This window comes from Coturnix japonica, chromosome 25, assembly GCF_054131305.1.
Source record: "Coturnix japonica strain WE chromosome 25, WE-NBRP24, whole genome shotgun sequence".
In the NCBI taxonomy this organism is placed as follows: Eukaryota; Metazoa; Chordata; class Aves; order Galliformes; family Phasianidae; genus Coturnix; species Coturnix japonica.
Genome location: NC_140687.1, coordinates 7554105 through 7570665, shown reverse-complemented (window position 1 = coordinate 7570665; position 16561 = coordinate 7554105). Strand labels below are relative to the sequence as shown.

The following is a 16561-nucleotide window of genomic DNA, read 5'->3' as shown; positions in this document are numbered from 1 at the left end:
ATTACAACCAAGCAATGTTTGTATCATTTATTTCCTTGCAAACTGATCCAGAGAGGTCAGTTGAGAACCAGATTGTTTTTACCTCATTGAATGATGTTTGTATGAGGTTGCTGTGTCTGTACCCTTGCTCTCCATAAGCTGTTAATGAGAAAGTAGCCTCAACATTATGCACTGCTAGAATAGAAGTAGTCATAGTTCTGCTGGGTTCTTTCTTGATTGGTCATTAAGAAGCCAAAGCTATCTGCTCTAATTAATTTTTCCAGAAAGCAGAATTCAGCTTCCAAAAGGAACAAAATATTTTAATCTTGTTCTCTTAATAGACATGACTTAATGCTTCACATGAATTGTGGTTTACTGTTCATGTTTACCTATGTCGACATGGAAATACATGATGAATTTTGTACATCACTTAAGGGCTTATTTGTCAGTCTTGTGCAGCTCATGTATAAGGTGTCTTCCACCACTAATGGAATGAAATTAGAGTGATGTTAAAAGTTTAAAATTGCAGAAAAACTTCTATATTTGAAAAGGTGTGACATTTCTACAGTTTTAAGTTGTTTCTCCTGGTTCATGATGTGGCATATTTACTTTTTTGTCAGTGCTTTAATTCCTCAAATACTCTCTTTTAAATCCCAGATTTTTTGTGAAACAAGAAGAGGAAAAGAGACATAGAGCTGAAATGCGATATGAAAAAACAAGAAAGCAACTAAAGAGGGAAAAGGATCAATATTCTAGAGAGACAGAGGAAAAACAACAACTTGAGTTTCGTGTAAGGAATTTAGAAACAGTTTCTTTCAAACTGATATTTTATGCTAGTATGTTCAACTGGTTGGTGAAAGAGACATTAGGCAATTATCTTGGTGCATTTTGAGGACCATTGTCATGAAACCAGCGTGAACAAACAAGTTCATGATACCTTTTCACATTTTTCAGAATTATAGTTTGGTTTGTGCTTCAGGCAAAGCTTCTCTTTGAGTTATTTTTCCTAATTACTACAGAACTCTGTGCGCGTGTGTGTATATGTATGTCTATATCTCTATATCTATATATATATTATATTTGTATATATATATATATATAATGTTTTTATTATTATTGTTTTTTTTCTTCAGAAGGAAATTACAGTTACTGTTTGTAGTATTCTTTCAAGTATACTTACATGAATTTAAATTTAGGCCTAAATGTTACTGTTTACCCGATAATCTGTAAATTGCCTCAGTTGCTTACAATCAAGACTGAATCCAGAAAAACTCTCACCTTTATTTTTATTACAAGTTTAGTGGCTTATTTAATGCAATTGAGATGATGATGTTCTCACTGTACACAACCTGCATGAATTCTTCAGTTCTTACATACAGTTTTGAGGGTCTTTTCACTGGCCTTTACCTACTTTTCAGCATTCCTGTCATGGTTCTACGCAGTTTGAAATATACCTCGGAAATTCGGTCTGTTGTGTTGTATTTTTCCCCATAAATAGTAAGCCTCAAATTTTCAGAACTTGTATTTGCAAACATATTAAGAACATGTGAAAGTGGTCATTAAGGATCCTCAGTGGCCACGTTGCTCTGGCAGAAGCAGTAAGTAGTTAGCATCACCTCTTTCAGTCTGCCTGGATTTAACAGGGACATCATTGGCATTAGTTTACCTCCTGGTCTGCTGTTCAGCTGGTCAGTCCTCTTCTGTGTCTCACTTCATTAATAGCCTTTGGAAATCTCATACAACTCAATTTATCCAGCAGTATTGCTAGATTTTGGTAAACTGAAAATGGATTGGCACATTTTCTGAAGCATTTCTAAATATTAGTAGAAGAGATGTAGACTTAAGACCTTGCAGTGGGGTAAAGTAAGTGTAGTTATTGTGCTTTTGGAAATCTTAGTCATTTGTTTTGTGCAGTTCTTAGTGTTAGTGCTCATATTGATGAATAGATGTTTTTAAATCTTTGACTGTAAGCATATGGGTGTCCATCTCTGGTTTTAGTATGTATATATAGTTTGTTAGAAAGATAACTTGGGTTTCTACTTAAACTCTGTATGTTTCCAAGAATAGTAGTTCTAGTTTGTTTGTTTTTTTCTTGTGTTATAGAGGGAGATTCATTAAGTATAAAACTTCTATGATGCTGATTTGTGCAAAGGACTCACACTATCCTTATAACTTTCAATTCAGATAAATCTAAAGATGTTTGTTTGCAAACATGGAAAATTGATATGCAGGTCATTCTATGATTTTATGATAAATGACTCTTAATAGAATTAATAGAATGTAAGAATAAAAAGAATGAAATAGGAAGGTATTGCTAATTCTGATTTTGTTCAAGATTCACAAGTTCAACTATATTACTGTAGGTTGAAGAAGAGCGTGATGAAACACAGAGACAGCTCTCTAATGAAAGGAGTGCTAGAGCTCTGCAAGAAGGAATTTTGAGCAACCACCTGTGGAGACAGAAGGAGCTGGAAGAAGAGACAAGAAAAACTATTGGGAAAAATTCAGAGGTAAGCAGTTCCATTCCTAATTAATTTGGTTATACTTCACTGTGCTCATTCTAAAACCTTAAGAAAAATAACCTTTTGTGCCTTTTCGTGGATTATCTACAGTTTATCAATATAACCAAATTTTGTTACTGTTGTCTAAAAACTCTGAATAGCATCATCAATCCCACATAGACCTGAATTGCATGTGGAAGTAGGAAGCCACTGGAAAATAAGACATTGTGTTCCCAGTCTCTTAAACTGCCTGCTGTTCTTCACTGTATAGTTGTTACAATCATTTCTAAGGTTTCTACCCGTGAAATGTCCAGATATCTGGAGATTCACTAGGAAAGAAGCTGGCTGAGGCTGTTTGTGATCCTATTACTTGGCTTTTGAATTCGTTATTATACTGTCATCACTTTCTTGTTTCCATGTCCTTCATCTTTTTGCTTAATAAATTATTTTTATCACAGCCCATGAGTTCTGTTTTGTTTCCTGTTCTCTCCCTCATCCCACTTAGTGATGAGAGTGTGGTGCCTAGCTGCCTGATGGGTTAAACCTGAATTTATTTCCCAACTAACTATTCATTATTGTCCTTTATCACACAGAAATCTGACACTAATGACAGAGAAAAGGATCTGCTACACAGAAATCAGTTACTGCAAGAAGAGATTGCTATGCTAAGACTAGAACTCGATCAAGTAAAACTTAAGCACCAGGAGGATGAAGGAAAATACTTAGAGGAAAATGAGTCTTTGAAAGAAAAGATTGATTCTCTTCAGAAGGAACTTAAACTGAGTGAGGAAACCTTAACACAGACAGTATTTCAGTACAATGGACAGCTGAATTTACTCAAGACGGAATCTGCAATGCTAACTTCCAAGCTTGAACAGAAAAAAGAAAGCAAAGACAGACTGGAAACAGAGATTGAATCATTCTGTTCCCGCTTGAATGCAGTGGTTCAAGATCTCGAACATCATCAGTCATTGAAAAGTGATGCCGAACGAACATTTCAGAGAGAACGTGATGAATGGCTTCGTTTACAAGACAAGCTCCATCGTGAGCTCTCTGAGGTGCGAGAGAGCAACAAGAGCTTGTCTCAGCAGCTGAGTAAAACGGAAAGCAAAGTTAATAGTCTAGAAAACGAGCTTCACCAGTTGGAACAAACACTTCGAGAAAAAACACTGCTTTTAGAAATGACACAAAAAGACTTAAATCAAGCCCAGTGTCAAGCAAAAGAAAATGAGCATGCGTGGCAACTTGAGAAAGATCAAGTCAGTAAATTTATGATAAAGCACGAATCTATGCAGGAACGATTGGCCCAGCTCCAAAGTGAAAACCTTTTACTCCGTCAGCAGCTGGAAGATTTGCAGAACAAGGAGATCATCAAAGAAAAGGTTGTGAATGATGTCCAGGACAGATTTCATGATATGTTCAACAAACTCAGAGCTGACAGTGAAAAGCAGGTTTACTGAAAAGCAGAGAAACAAGGAATTAAATACCAAGTGTACTGATTTAAGGGAACAAGTCTTTAAATATGAGACTGACAAAGTAGAAAGAGAGGTAAGCTATACAATTAGAATAAATTAAAATGTTTCAATTCATAAAATGATTTTGTATTTTTAAATGCATCAGGTGTAAGTTTTACACATAGGACCAAATTGTGTTGTTTTGTTGTGGTTCATTGTTTTTTCTCTTAGAATTAAGGAGGACCGGTAAATGACTGAACTGTATAATATAGTCAGTTTAAAGGAGTAAAGTCAAGTTTCATGTTTTTCCTCATGTTTATCTGTTTCCTTAGGGTTTGGTCAGACAGCTGCAGCAGGAGCTTGCTGATTCTCTTAAAAAGCAGTCTATCTCAGAAGCTTCCCTTGTAGTTACTACATGCTACCGCAGTGACCTTGAGGAAGACAAATTGCACTTGCAGAAGGAACTGGACAGGATTAAAGCTAAGGTACAGAGAGGCTGTAACTTACACATAAAATCTGAGGGTGATTTTTCCCTGTTTCTGGTGAAGAAGAGAAAAATAATGTTCTGAGAGCAAGTACCAGAGAGAGCTAAGGAGGTTAGCAGTGATACCCTGTCATAATTCATGAAGCTGGTGAAATCTTTGCCAGCTGGCCTCCTCCTCTGTAGTGAAAGATAAGTGTTACTAGAATCATCAAAAAGCCAACTAGTTTCTTTTGCAAGTAGGAGCCGTTCTTCAGCCCCACAGCTAAAGTTCTTCTTGTGGCTCCAGGGTGTTGTAGCAGTGTTCTTTCTTTTCCCAACTTACTTCCCTCTCCTGGTGTCAAACACAATTAAGAATTTATTTGTGGATGGGATGTGTACAAACTACCAACTATCTGAAGCAACATTACACAGGTGCTCTGAATTTACAAATTGTTTTTCTGTGTCTTATAAGGTTGGTTGTAAACACTATAAGGTGGTCTTTATCCCCTTAGTCTTCTCAACTTGCCCCTTGTCATCTGTGATCACAGTCATGCCTGTGCCAAATCAGAGCAGAGAGTTCAAAGTATAAGCAAATGTCCTCCTATCCTAGAAATAAATTCAGGGGTATAGATTTAAAGACAAGTATATGAACTGCATTGTTCTGTGCACTTGGTGTCCATGACTGGGTGGTCTTCGACACGAAGTCATTATGTCTTTAACTGGAGAAGATCTGTATTTGATAAGCTGCTTTGCAAAATGACCTGGTGTCTCAGCAGGTTATCGCTTTTGGTTTGGCCAAGTTTGGTGTCTGATTTCTGAGAAAAAGTAGAAATACTGGACAGCTGAATTTGAGTTTTTCTTTTTTGCTCTCTGTGAGAGTTGTGGGTTTTTTCTGAAACATCTACCATAATAACATACTAATGAGCTGTGAAATCACTTTAGGAAAAGGATGAGGTTTTTTTGGTTAATATTTTCGATAGAATAGCAAACAAGTAATTTCAGGATGTCACAAGCCACTGAGAAGGTAGGATTGGCAGTGTCAATGCTCATAGTGGTGTTATAGAAAATCCTTTGTGCAGATGGGAGAGGCCAGTGTCACAGATGATGAAATATCATCTGTTATTGTTCATTTGCTAAGAGAAATGAAGGCTTGAATGAATTGGAAACGATTCCAGTACTTTGGGTAGGGGGTGTATGTAGATACATGCAATATCCAAATTCTTCAGTGCTCACTGAGCTCTCTATACTGAACCTAACCGGGCTGCTGAGGATTCTCATTGCTACTTTACAGTTACATGACTCTGAAAAACAGTGTATTCAATATGAGCGTTGCATTCAAGATTTGAAGACTGACCTAGATAATAAGGAAAGACAAATATCAGCTTCTAACCAAAAAATGAAAGACCTTCTGTTAGCAGCTTCCAGAAGCAGTTCTACAATAAAGCAGCTGGAAGAACATGTCCAACGGTAAGAAAATAACAGAGTGAAGCAAGGTTTTGCTTTCTGGGATTCTCTGAAAACGTCAGAATTGCCTTGTTGCATCATCAGGGTAAAACATGATTTTAAAAGAAGCTCTTGCTTTAAATAGCATTCTTTCACACCATTCTTTTGCAGTGTGCGCTATTATGGATTTGTCTAATAAGATCTGTGCTTCTCTTTAAGGCTTGAAATGGAAAATGCCAGGGTGGAAGCTGCTGCGCAACACCAGGACAAGAGAACTGAAGCCTCAGTAAGCCAGTCATAAACTTCCCTTTTATTTATTTATTTTTTATTTTTTTATGTGAGCTTCTGAGCCTATTTAGATATTTTTCGTGGGGAAGTTATGTGGTTTTCCTGGGGATCATAGGGGAGCTGAGTCATCTGAGCTGTGGTGTGACTGTAGGGTACTCTGAAAATCCTGATGGTCTATTCTCCAGTTTTGAGAGTTTTCCCATAAGGTAAAGGTTGTAAATCTCCACCTTTCACTGCTGCCATTTCTGTCTTTGCAGTAGTATGAAAATGTTTGTGTTAATCAGCATGATTCTTTTGATGGATAGGATGGACAGTGTCAGCAGGAGGGAGATGTGTGGTTGAGATCTGGGAGGGGAAACCTGGATGTGAGAAATCTATTTTATCTTCAGAGCTTTGTCATAGTTTCCACCTGAGCTCATTAGGTTCTTTTTCCATTTGTGAATATGTGTTGGTACTTTACTGCCCCGCAGGGGGCTGAGGTAAGGAAAGAACAACTAGGTGAAGTAATGCTGTGCAGTCATTGGCAGGCAGCTGGGAAGTAGCTGGTGCGCATGCATGGCTTAGCATCTTGTGTAACCTTGGAATATTCTTTAATTAGTTTGCTGTTGGAAAATTAAGCTGCTATAGGGAGAATAAGAAGGATCTAGTGGAAGGGAAAAGCTGTTGATTATCTGCACCAGAAAAGTCTGAGTTCTTTTCCAGGTTCCTTTCCTGTCATCTTCTTTTGGTGATATACCAATTAGAAGGTTTTTAGCATTTTTAACACTTCTGTATTTTACCCATACATTGTCACATAGGGAGAACCGACATTTAACATATCCTGTAAAGACACATGAGGAAGTTTTATGAGTTTGTCATATAAGCCTTTAAGCTCAGGTTTTTATGTCCTTCTGTACGTCAGGGATGTCTCTCTTTTTCTTAAAATGTGCTATTCAAAGCATGTAGACAACTTTCATTCTTTACAAAGGGAACTGAATAAGCAAACTTGTTTACACACAAATGCATCTGTGATGCAAATCTTTGCTCCTTTGTGTAAAAGGATAAGTAACATTGCTGTTCTGAAAACATTTTCTTGCTCTGAGGAGATCTGCAGTTATTTCACAGTCAGTAGGTGTAGGGAATTTTAAGAAAACTGTGAGTTAATGTTGTATGTGTGTCTTCTTATCTCCAAATGATGTAACCTCATTTTATCGTATAGAGAGCATTCACTTTTTCCACTAGCATTAAGTGCTATTCTTGATGGTGCTTCTCAAGCCATCTTTTATAAACTCAGTGTAACATTCACTATAGATCCTTAGTTGTGAGAGCTTAGCCCTGCCTCCATTTGAGTTAATAGTTTATAATGCAGTTTATGTGCAGTGTTGTCTCTCTGGTTATCTTGGCATTCCCTTTGTCATTGTTGTTTCCATAGATACAAAATCAGAATATGTTGGCTATGACATCCAGAGGCTCATGCATGATGTGCGAGGAAGATCGAAAGTCGAGAGCCCACCTTGAAGACCATATTGCTAAACTGAGTATGGAAAATGCTGAGCTTTTAGAAGAAGTGAGCCCAGAAAACAGTCCCTAACACCTAGCCAATACCCAGAGCAATGCTGACATTTTCTTGAGTTCTTACATACTCTGATTTTATATCCCTGCTACTCAGGCCCTGAGTACTATTGTGATTTGGGTGTCATGAAGGAATTGAATAAAAGCCAAGAGAATATCTCAGAGTTGTGCTGTCAGAAAGACGGTGTGGTTTGATACCAGTTGAGCACATGGAGCAAGGCAGCAGTTCCTGTGTTCTTTATTTGATTTCCTTCTGGTTATTGTCTGACCCCTTGATTTCCAAGCAGGATTAAAACACCCCTTATTTTCAGTGCAGTGTACGGAGGAACTGCTGCATGTTTTCAGAATAACAGGAGCTTAAAACCCTTGCAGAATAAATAAGGTGCAAATGCAAACTACAGAACTAGTCGCCAGTTCTCCTGTAGTTTGTCTGAAAAAACACCATGAGGAACAGCAACTAAATTAGTAAACACCCACAAATAAGATATGGAAGTAATGACTGAGAAGACACTGGTGAATTCCAGAAAAGCAGACTCTTCCACAAGAGCCTGCTGGTCATTGGAATGAATGCTGTAGAGTGTGCAGTGTTCTCCAGGGCTGTGGCTACCTGTGCAAGCTGACCTATTAGCAGAGGAACTGCGGAAGCTGTTCTCTAGCATCTTTTTTCCAGCTTTTTGGGACGAAGCCCAATAAGGGGGCAGAGGAGCATTTGCTTCAGCAGGGGCGTTAATTGGTATCCCTAGGTCTTGGCCCGCTTGTGTGAAGCCTGAAGTGATTTAAATGTTTACAAGAATCCTGTGCCTCAGTGTTCTGCTGAATGTGGCAAAAGGATGGATATGTGCTATCTGCAGTTGCTATGTGTACTGTCCTGTGCTGAGTGTATCATGTATTTTTGTTTGTTTGTTTTTTGAAAGTGTGAGAATGAAAGAAAGAATGTGAAGAAGCCGATAGAATTGAAACGACCACTTGAAGCATGTCTTGACCAGGAAAGGGAAAGAAATACTGAACTGCAGAAGGAATGTGACAGGTATGGTTCACTAGTACTTGAAAGAGAGCTCATGTAGGTTAGAAGTCAGGCTTTAAGGAACTTGCATGTAAAAGCAGGTGTGTTTAACTCTGAGCAAATTCAGATCTCACATCAGTTCTTGCAAGACAGTTCTGGTACATGAGCCTATGATTTTCTGTAGCTGCCATAAGAAGAGCAAATGTAGGCTGCCTTGCACTTCTGGGAGGGAAGTCTTTTTTTCCTCTGTTGAGGTGAAATTTGGACCCTCCAGGTGATCTATTGCATTGAAATGCTGGTTTTTCTTATTAACTTTTGGCCTGTTGAGCATGTTAAAAATGAAGCAAGCCATAGCTATGCTTTTCTTGTACAAGCGTGACAAATAGATACCTAGTTCCTTTGCTTATTTTCTTGACTGATTTGTTGTGCAGGTTCAAGAGCCTTTTGAAGAAAGCTGTGAAAAAACTAAAGATGCATGAAGCCAAAGAAAGAGACTCCCAGTTCAATTTCCAGGGAGAAATGAAGAACAGGTATTCTGAAATGGTGAATGAAGTTGAAAAATCAAGAACAAAGGCAAGTTCTTGTTGCTTCTTTTTGGTTTTTTTGGTGTTTTTTTTTTTGTTGTTGTTGTTTTTGTTGTTGCTTGTTTGTTTGTTTGTTGTTGTTGTTGTTCTGTTTGGGTCATGTTAATTTCTAGAGACTTGTAATATTCTTTTCAGTAGGTATGGAAAAGTTATATTTCTGGGAGAGAAAATTGGCTTCACAGTTGACCTTGGAAACTACTGAAACATCTCATATTTTGTACATATTCTTGCAACCAGACACTGGATTTGACCTAGAGAGAAAATACCTTCCTTTACCACTGCTGTGGAAGCTGCTTTTTGAAGCACTGTTTACAAAGCTTTCAAGAGCAATGGCAGGAGGAGTACTTGTTTCCTGTGCCCAGTTAACTCTGTACTGGAACATTCCCCCTGAAGCATGATAGGCATTCTTTCTGCTGTCTGGGTAGAGTGGTTTGATTTCCATCGAGCAGTAGAGCAGTGCACAAAAGAATGGCCCTAGTGCCTTTCAGCACACTCCCGTAAGTGAAATTCTGCTAGTTTGCTACTTGTTGATCTTTTACTTGCTGCAGAACTGAGGAAGGTTGTAAGTCAAGGAACCCTATTGGCAAGAACTTAAAAGTTGTTCTTCCCTTAAAAGATGATCTTGTCTTTCCTTTGACTCGGGTACTGAGTCAGCAGATGACAGTTACAGACTTGATGGTCTTCCCCTTCATAAATTTTCAGAGAATAATTTTACACCCCTCTAAGTTCATTTTATTACTGTCTGTAGGTTACTGAACTTTCTCATCAGCTGGATTTAGAGTGTAAAAAATGCGTCCAACTACAAGGACAAAAGCATTATTTGCAAGAACTGCTGGCTCTAAACATGAAAAAACATGAAAAACTAGAGAAGACCAGATGCCAGCTGAAAGAAGAGGTGGCAAACCTGAGACAACATCTGGAGGCTGTCCAGAATGTGCACATGATGACTTACAACCAAATCGAACGATACAAGAAAGAAGTGGAAGAGCGAGCTGCACAAGAAATAAATCAAAAACTTCAAGAAGTCAATTTGGTTTTGCAGGTAAGTGAATTTGTTGTGTATGTCTGTAGTTTTTATTATGTAACTTCTTTTTGCCATTTCTTGTTCGTACTTTGGTTTTTTGTGTTAGTGCCATACTTCTATATTTCCTGAAGGGAAGTGGAAGAATGGAAAATTGTTTGGCGAAAGTGCTTTTGTGTGTGTAATTTGCCTGCAGGTCCCCAAGCTAATAGCCGTCCCTTGACAGACTTCTGTTTTGCAGTTCTTAGAAGAAGCTATGGCCATCTGGTCATCTTGTTATTGCTGTTCATCACATGAATGCTATAACTTAGAGATGGCTTGGCCATACGTACAGGTTATGTTTTATCATTGTACAGGATAAAATGCTCAGGGAAGAAGTCACTGAAGTTACCGTGGGGCAGAAAGAGTGGGGATGGGATTCTCATAATTTCTTTGTAGAATCCTTTTTGTGTGCCCTGTCCTTCAGCCATAGCATTCTTTTAGTAGCTGCTCCCATAAGTAATATTGCTAAGAGCAGATCTGTCTGGATGAAAACAGTTATTTAACGTGTTGGTTCCAGGGTTTTGCCTTGATTGCTGATAGTAGTGAAAAGGTCCAGTTGACTCAGTTGAGTAAAACTGGGCCCTTTAAATTGGTTATGGGCAACCGTATAGGGAGATGCAGTTCACTTTTTCTTTGCAATGGTTGAAATTGTATTATCTGCTTCAGGTCCAGGCAGCCTCACAAGACAAGATAGAACAAATCAGAGAAAATCATCATGCCTCGCTGAGAGACCAGCTGAAGTGCAGAATAAAAGAGGTTGAATGTGAGTTGGACAAAATAAAAAATACCAAAGACAGTATTTTTCAAAACGAATCTATGCTTGCGGAAGTGGAAAAATACAAAGAGCTGCATCGTGAAGAAATGAAAATGAGAATAAGGCTAGCAAATAAGCTGGAAAGGTAAGTGCGTGCTTTTTTGGAGTGGTAACAAGACGTGAAGTAGCAGTAGCTTGCATGAAAAACCTTGTACTGTTTCCTCCTAAAATCCTTTTTCTGTGTCTTGTCAGCACTATGGATGTAAGCGTAACCCTCTAAAACCTTTCCCCTTTATTTTTGGAACCACCATCATTTCACTTCAGTGTTCTAGCAGTCACACCACTAGTTATGGCATCACTGGCCCATGTTTGAAGTTGATAGCATTTTAACACATGGCCTTTGGGCCCCTCTCATTTTGGACTTCTAATGCCTTCTCTTTTCAAAAGCTGAATAGTAGTCAAAGACCTGGAAGAAGTGACTCTGCAAAAATATTATCAAAGATAATTCTTTGTGTGTTTTTAAATATTTCAGAACAACCAAGAGACTTGCAGAAGCCAATTGTAAGCTCTTTGAGGAACGCCAAAGAAACAAATCTTTAATTGCGAGCAGCACTGTCAGTGGAGGTCCTACTGCAAGTCCAGGAAAATATTCAGCTGAACTGGGAAATCTCAGAAACAATTCCACACTGAACAGAAGCTTCAGCCAAGGGGAATGCTTCCTAGATGCTGCTGGGACTGCATTATTGGCAAGAAAAAAAGTTGAAGTGTACATGGATAAGGTAAGCATTGTGAAATACTCTTCAGTGATGAAGACTTTAGGTCATTAAGATTGTACAGAATTCCTAGAGTGCTCAGACACCAAAAATACTGACATCTAAATGATGAACTATCTAACTGTATATACACATAACTATGTACTTATGTAAGGTTTTTGTATTGTTTTTTTTTTCTTTTTTTTCAACTAGAGAAAATTTAATAAGCAGCTGCTGTGGCATTGGAAGTTCCCAGCTAAGCTATTTATTAAACTTTACTGTATAGAATGTGCATAAGTGTATGACATACTTGAAATGGATAACTTTGACATCTTTGCTCAGCTCATCAGACATCTCTGGTCAAGCCACGTTGTTTTTTTCCTTACTGATCTTCATTTTTAGTTTCTTTTAGTACATTAATACTAACAAAGACATCCTTTAAAACTAGGATGATGTGAGTATGATTGCTTTGCTTCTTCCTATACAGTCTGCTGTGGGATGCATGCTGTGCCTAGGAAACATTTCTTTTTGTGCTTCCTGCTATGTATTATTACCTGAGAAAACAACCTACTCTTCAAGTCTTCACAGCTTTATAATATTTTGCAGCAATTTATACATGATTGCAACTTCTGCAATAGCTTTGAAGTACTTTGCCAGTTGTGCTGCTTAGTACTTGGCCTGTTCACCAGGCTACTTAAAAAGACAAGAGTTTACCTGACTCTGAGCCTTGTCTTTGCTTCAGTTATACCTCAGATTTTTCCAGTAATCTGTTTCCTTCTATTGGGAAAAAAAAAAAAAACAACAAAAAAAAACACCTCTGTATTGCCATTAAATTCAAACTAAGTGCTGCCTTCTTGGATGGAGGAGATTACAAGTTCTCCTGACGGTAAAGTTCATAATAACTGGAAACTAAGGAACTTAAATTGGAGTTTGCCTCGTGTAGTCATCTTGCACTTTTGTTTTTATGTAAAGCTCTCAGTGCACATTTGGTGTTTTTCAAAGTAAGGGAGGTTATCTGAAGTAGAGTGTGAGCATCTCCTGGGATGAGGAAGCTCGTGTAGATTTTGGCTTTGATTTTGCAAAAGCTTTGATAAAGCTTCAGGGATAAGAAGCTGAAAATACTTTACGCCGCTGTTATTCAAAATGCTGGTATCAATTACTTTGTCCATGCAACTGTTTGAAAAAACAAATTGCACTGATTACAAACAAGAGAAAGAAATGCAGCTCTGAAAAGTGGGTGCAGGAAATAATAGTGACTTCTGCTAGCTGCAACCAGCGTGAGTGCATGGATTCATGAAACCAGTTTTCCTACTGGTAGCATAAGAAAGGGAACACCTACTTCCCATTCCGTCTCTCAGTTTCTGTTTCTTTTCTGATTTTATTTCCTGTCTGCACTCCTGATTTTTAGCAGTCTTATAAATTTCCACTCTTTTGACTTCTGCCTGTTCCTCTTGTTCTTTTACTTGGCACCACCGAGAAATTTCTTGCTCTGTCTTCTTTATGCTGCATCCCACAGTCAGATAATTACACCTGTAGGTGAGACCACAAGCCTTCTGTTCTCCAGGCTTAACAGTCCTGATGCTCTCAGCCTCTCCACGTAAGCCACATGCTCCAAGCACTTAACTGTATTTGCTAATTACATGAGTCTGGAAGCTATATGCTGTCTGTTTTGACAATTACTTCTATGCGTTAAAGACCTGATGGAAAATAACACAGGAGTCGCAAATATCTTCAAATGTAAATGATCGCATACGGTGTTTGGACTGTGGCCCTTTAAAAGGTCTAATTTCTCCTTATGAAAACTTTGCATTCAGAATAAATGACAGTAAATAAACATCTCCTGGGAGAGCGAGGGGAAAATGCTCCTTTCTAGCGATCCAAGCTGGTTTCTGTTACTTAATAAAATGTGCAGTGTTATTTATAATGCATGTGTTATTTATAATTCTAGGTACAGAAGGAATTGGAGGAAAAAATCAATAAGGAACTTCAGCAAGGTAATATGCTACTCTGATATCAGTGTTTTTAAGGAAGGTGATGACTGTTCGTAACTTCTATGTAATTATTTTCAAAAGTTGTCAAGATTTGTGCTGTTTGAAGCACAGTGTGGGGCTGTTTTTAACTCTAACTTAGAGAGTTTTAATGGAAAACTTCCTGCTAACCAATATACTCTTCAGAATGTTCTGCAGCTACTTTTGAGAAGAAGCATGGAGAGCAAACCATCTCCCCCGCACAGATACACTTGGCTTAAGTTCAAGTCACCTTTCATCCTCAGGCACAAACATCAAATGTAAAAAAAAAAAAAAAAAGCCCAGAAATAAGATTTTTATGGACTTCTGTCACTACTTCTCTTTCTGCATACATTCATTGCATTCAGCACTTCAAATATACCATATACATTTTCTGGTGTTCTTAATTTTTGCTCGCTCTTTTTCATTGCTTTTTTTTGTACCTGACATGTTGTCATACTTGTCTTTGGATAAAGAAGAATCAGTGGAAAAGATAGCCTTTCTTTAGGTAAAAATCATTCAGCAATATATAGGCAAACACAGCATGAACTGATTGCTTTTAATATGCAGTGTAAAGCCTGTTCTATAATAAAAGGCCAGGTCTTCAGAGAAGAATTCATACTGTTTCACAATTAGCATTCTGCCAGAGTCACTGCTGCTGTTCCTAGAGTTATTTTGAAGCAGGGAGCCCTTGAGAATCCAGCTGTTGCTTCACAGCTCTTCCAATTTCCCTGAATAGACAGAAGCCCATTGCCATGTGCCCATTTGCATGTTCAAACATAATTACATGTGTAGTAGGAGCCGTAGTATTTGCTTGGTCTGGGGATCTTGTCTGGAAAAGGCTGATGGATGGAAGTACTGAAAATCCTTTTCTGCTTCCATCGAAGATGTGTTTCCATGAACGAAAGAGGGTTTAGCCAGGGAAAGTTAAGACATCCCTGGCAGTTAAAGTTAAGGCTGAAACTTTCATATATATATATGGGCATGTAATAACAGGATGCGGAGAAATGGCTGTAAACTTGAAAGTATGTAGATTTAGACTAGATATTAGGAAGAAACTCTTTACTTCCTAATGTAAGGGTGGTGAGACTCTGGAACAGGTTGCTTAGAGATGTTGTGCATAGCCCCCATCTTGCAGGCATTCAGAGCCAGTCCGGATGGGGCTCTGAGGAACCTGGTCTAGAGGGAGCTGTCCCTGCCTATAGAAGGGAGATTGGAACTGGGTGATCTTAAAAGGTCCCTTCCAGCCCAAACCATTCTGTGTTTCTAAAACCTGGAATTTCTTTAACTAGCTTTAAAAATTGTATTGGCTGATCATTGAATGTGAAAAAATGTTTCTTCCTTTATGCCTTCCTTTTTGATTTGTGTTTTCCTTGGAAGTTTTTAAATATCTCTCTAGAGCATAGCCTGATCAGTTATCAGTAATGTTTTTACAGTGACTGATTTGACTCAATCTACTGTAAAAGTAACATCGTCAATCTTGTTTCTTTTCTTTCCAGCCACCGCTGAGCTTGAAACTGCTAGAGCTTCTCTAATGAAATCTACTTATGGATCTTCAAAAAATCTCAATGTTGACCAGGATCCCCTTTGCAGAGCGGTACAGGAGTACCGGGATGTTTTAAACCAAAATTACCTGATCTAAATATATTTTTATTTAAAATGTAAAGGGAAAAGTACTGGAGATCATTTGTTTACATAGGAGGTCTGTGACTTCCCATCCTGCAGCTTAGTGTGGAAACATCTTTACTGCGGTTTGAATATAAATTTTAAATATATTAAATAGGTTGACACTCTGCACTTACCTGTTGGTCACCGAGGGGTAGTCAGTTTATTTTGCACTCAGGATAAGAACCATATCTATTTTTAATTACTGTCAGACTGAGTAAGGTTGGCTCTTGAACTTGACGGAACTGTCAAAATGTTTTTGACACATTATTTTGCTCCATGTTTTTTGTTAAAGGTTTTACCAGAAGCATTCCTTTGGTTCTATTTAACCCTTCCACTGTTTGTGGTAGAGTCTCCAGTGTTATTTTAACGCATAGGAGATTTTGATTGGATTCCTGCCAGCTGTTTCCGTCCTGATGCTGTGAATATTTCTGCTGGTTAAGTGGAAGTTTTAGCAGTGATTAAGCTGGAGAAGAATGCACTTTACATTGCTGTCACTTTCACGCACCTAGGGTTTAAAAATACTGTGCGTGTGTAGCAGTGCCAAGAAAGCTTTCATGTGACCTTTTTGATATTTCTGACTTGATATCCTTGTTGGATTTTGCATTAGAATTTGACCCATCTTAAGACATTCACAGTTGGTAGATGAACACATGATGAACCTGAAGCGGTTCATAGTGGGAAGAAGGAAAATTAATGTTTCAACCTTCTGTCTAATTGGTACTGCACCTTTTTATATGAATGTATTTTATGACACTAATATGCTATATTTAATTCCAGATATTTATGTTCCAACTTGGTATTTAATAAACTTTCATATCTGGTACATCTTTGTTTTATTCTGTTGGCCTTCTTGACTTGCTTTCCACCTCATTCCTTGCCTCTATGACTTGCTACAGTCCTCCTCTGCTCACTTCCATCTCTCCTTCTGGTGCCTTCAGTCTGCCCTGAGATCAGACAAGTGGCCAGCATGCATTTGTGTTCTTTTCCTCCTGGGTACTTGAAGCAGTGGGGCAAACAGCTACTATATGTCATAAGGTTTGTCATCATAGAAA

The 16561-nt window shown here is 38.2% G+C and overlaps 1 protein-coding gene and 1 pseudogene across 2 annotated transcripts in view; both read left to right on the top strand.

Moving 5' to 3' along the window:
- The window catches only part of LOC146756885 (ankyrin repeat domain-containing protein 26-like), a 29828-nt pseudogene extending 19318 nt beyond the window's left edge, over nt 1-10510 (top strand). The window contains exons 13-21 of the transcript XR_014937157.1: nt 2343-2489; nt 3074-4028; nt 4267-4419; nt 5689-5864; nt 6060-6126; nt 8594-8706; nt 9114-9255; nt 10015-10308; nt 10484-10510. The product of XR_014937157.1 is annotated as an ankyrin repeat domain-containing protein 26-like (transcript). The remainder of the gene's footprint in view (nt 1-2342; nt 2490-3073; nt 4029-4266; nt 4420-5688; nt 5865-6059; nt 6127-8593; nt 8707-9113; nt 9256-10014; nt 10309-10483) is intronic.
- A 202-nt stretch (nt 10511-10712) lies between these two features.
- On the top strand, nt 10713-16332 carry LOC146756884 (ankyrin repeat domain-containing protein 26-like). The gene is made up of 4 exons (XM_085523845.1): nt 10713-11228; nt 11616-11862; nt 13784-13829; nt 15341-16332. Exons 1-4 carry the CDS (start codon nt 10945-10947, stop codon nt 15481-15483), a joined length of 720 nt encoding a protein of 239 aa, XP_085379971.1. The 5' UTR covers nt 10713-10944; the 3' UTR covers nt 15484-16332.
- Nucleotides 16333-16561: the final 229 nt, after the last annotated feature.

What these genes read in the sequence shown, in the direction of transcription:
- LOC146756884 (XM_085523845.1), top strand. Translation starts at nt 10,945, where the DNA reads ATGCAGTTCACTTTTTCTTTGCAATGGTTGAAATTGTATTATCTGCTT. An exon ending in CTAGCAAATAAGCTGGAAAG is followed by an intron (nt 11,229 to 11,615) that starts GTAAGTGCGTGC and finishes TAAATATTTCAG; the next exon opens with AACAACCAAGAGACTTGCAG. An exon ending in CAATAAGGAACTTCAGCAAG is followed by an intron (nt 13,830 to 15,340) that starts GTAATATGCTAC and finishes TTTTCTTTCCAG; the next exon opens with CCACCGCTGAGCTTGAAACT.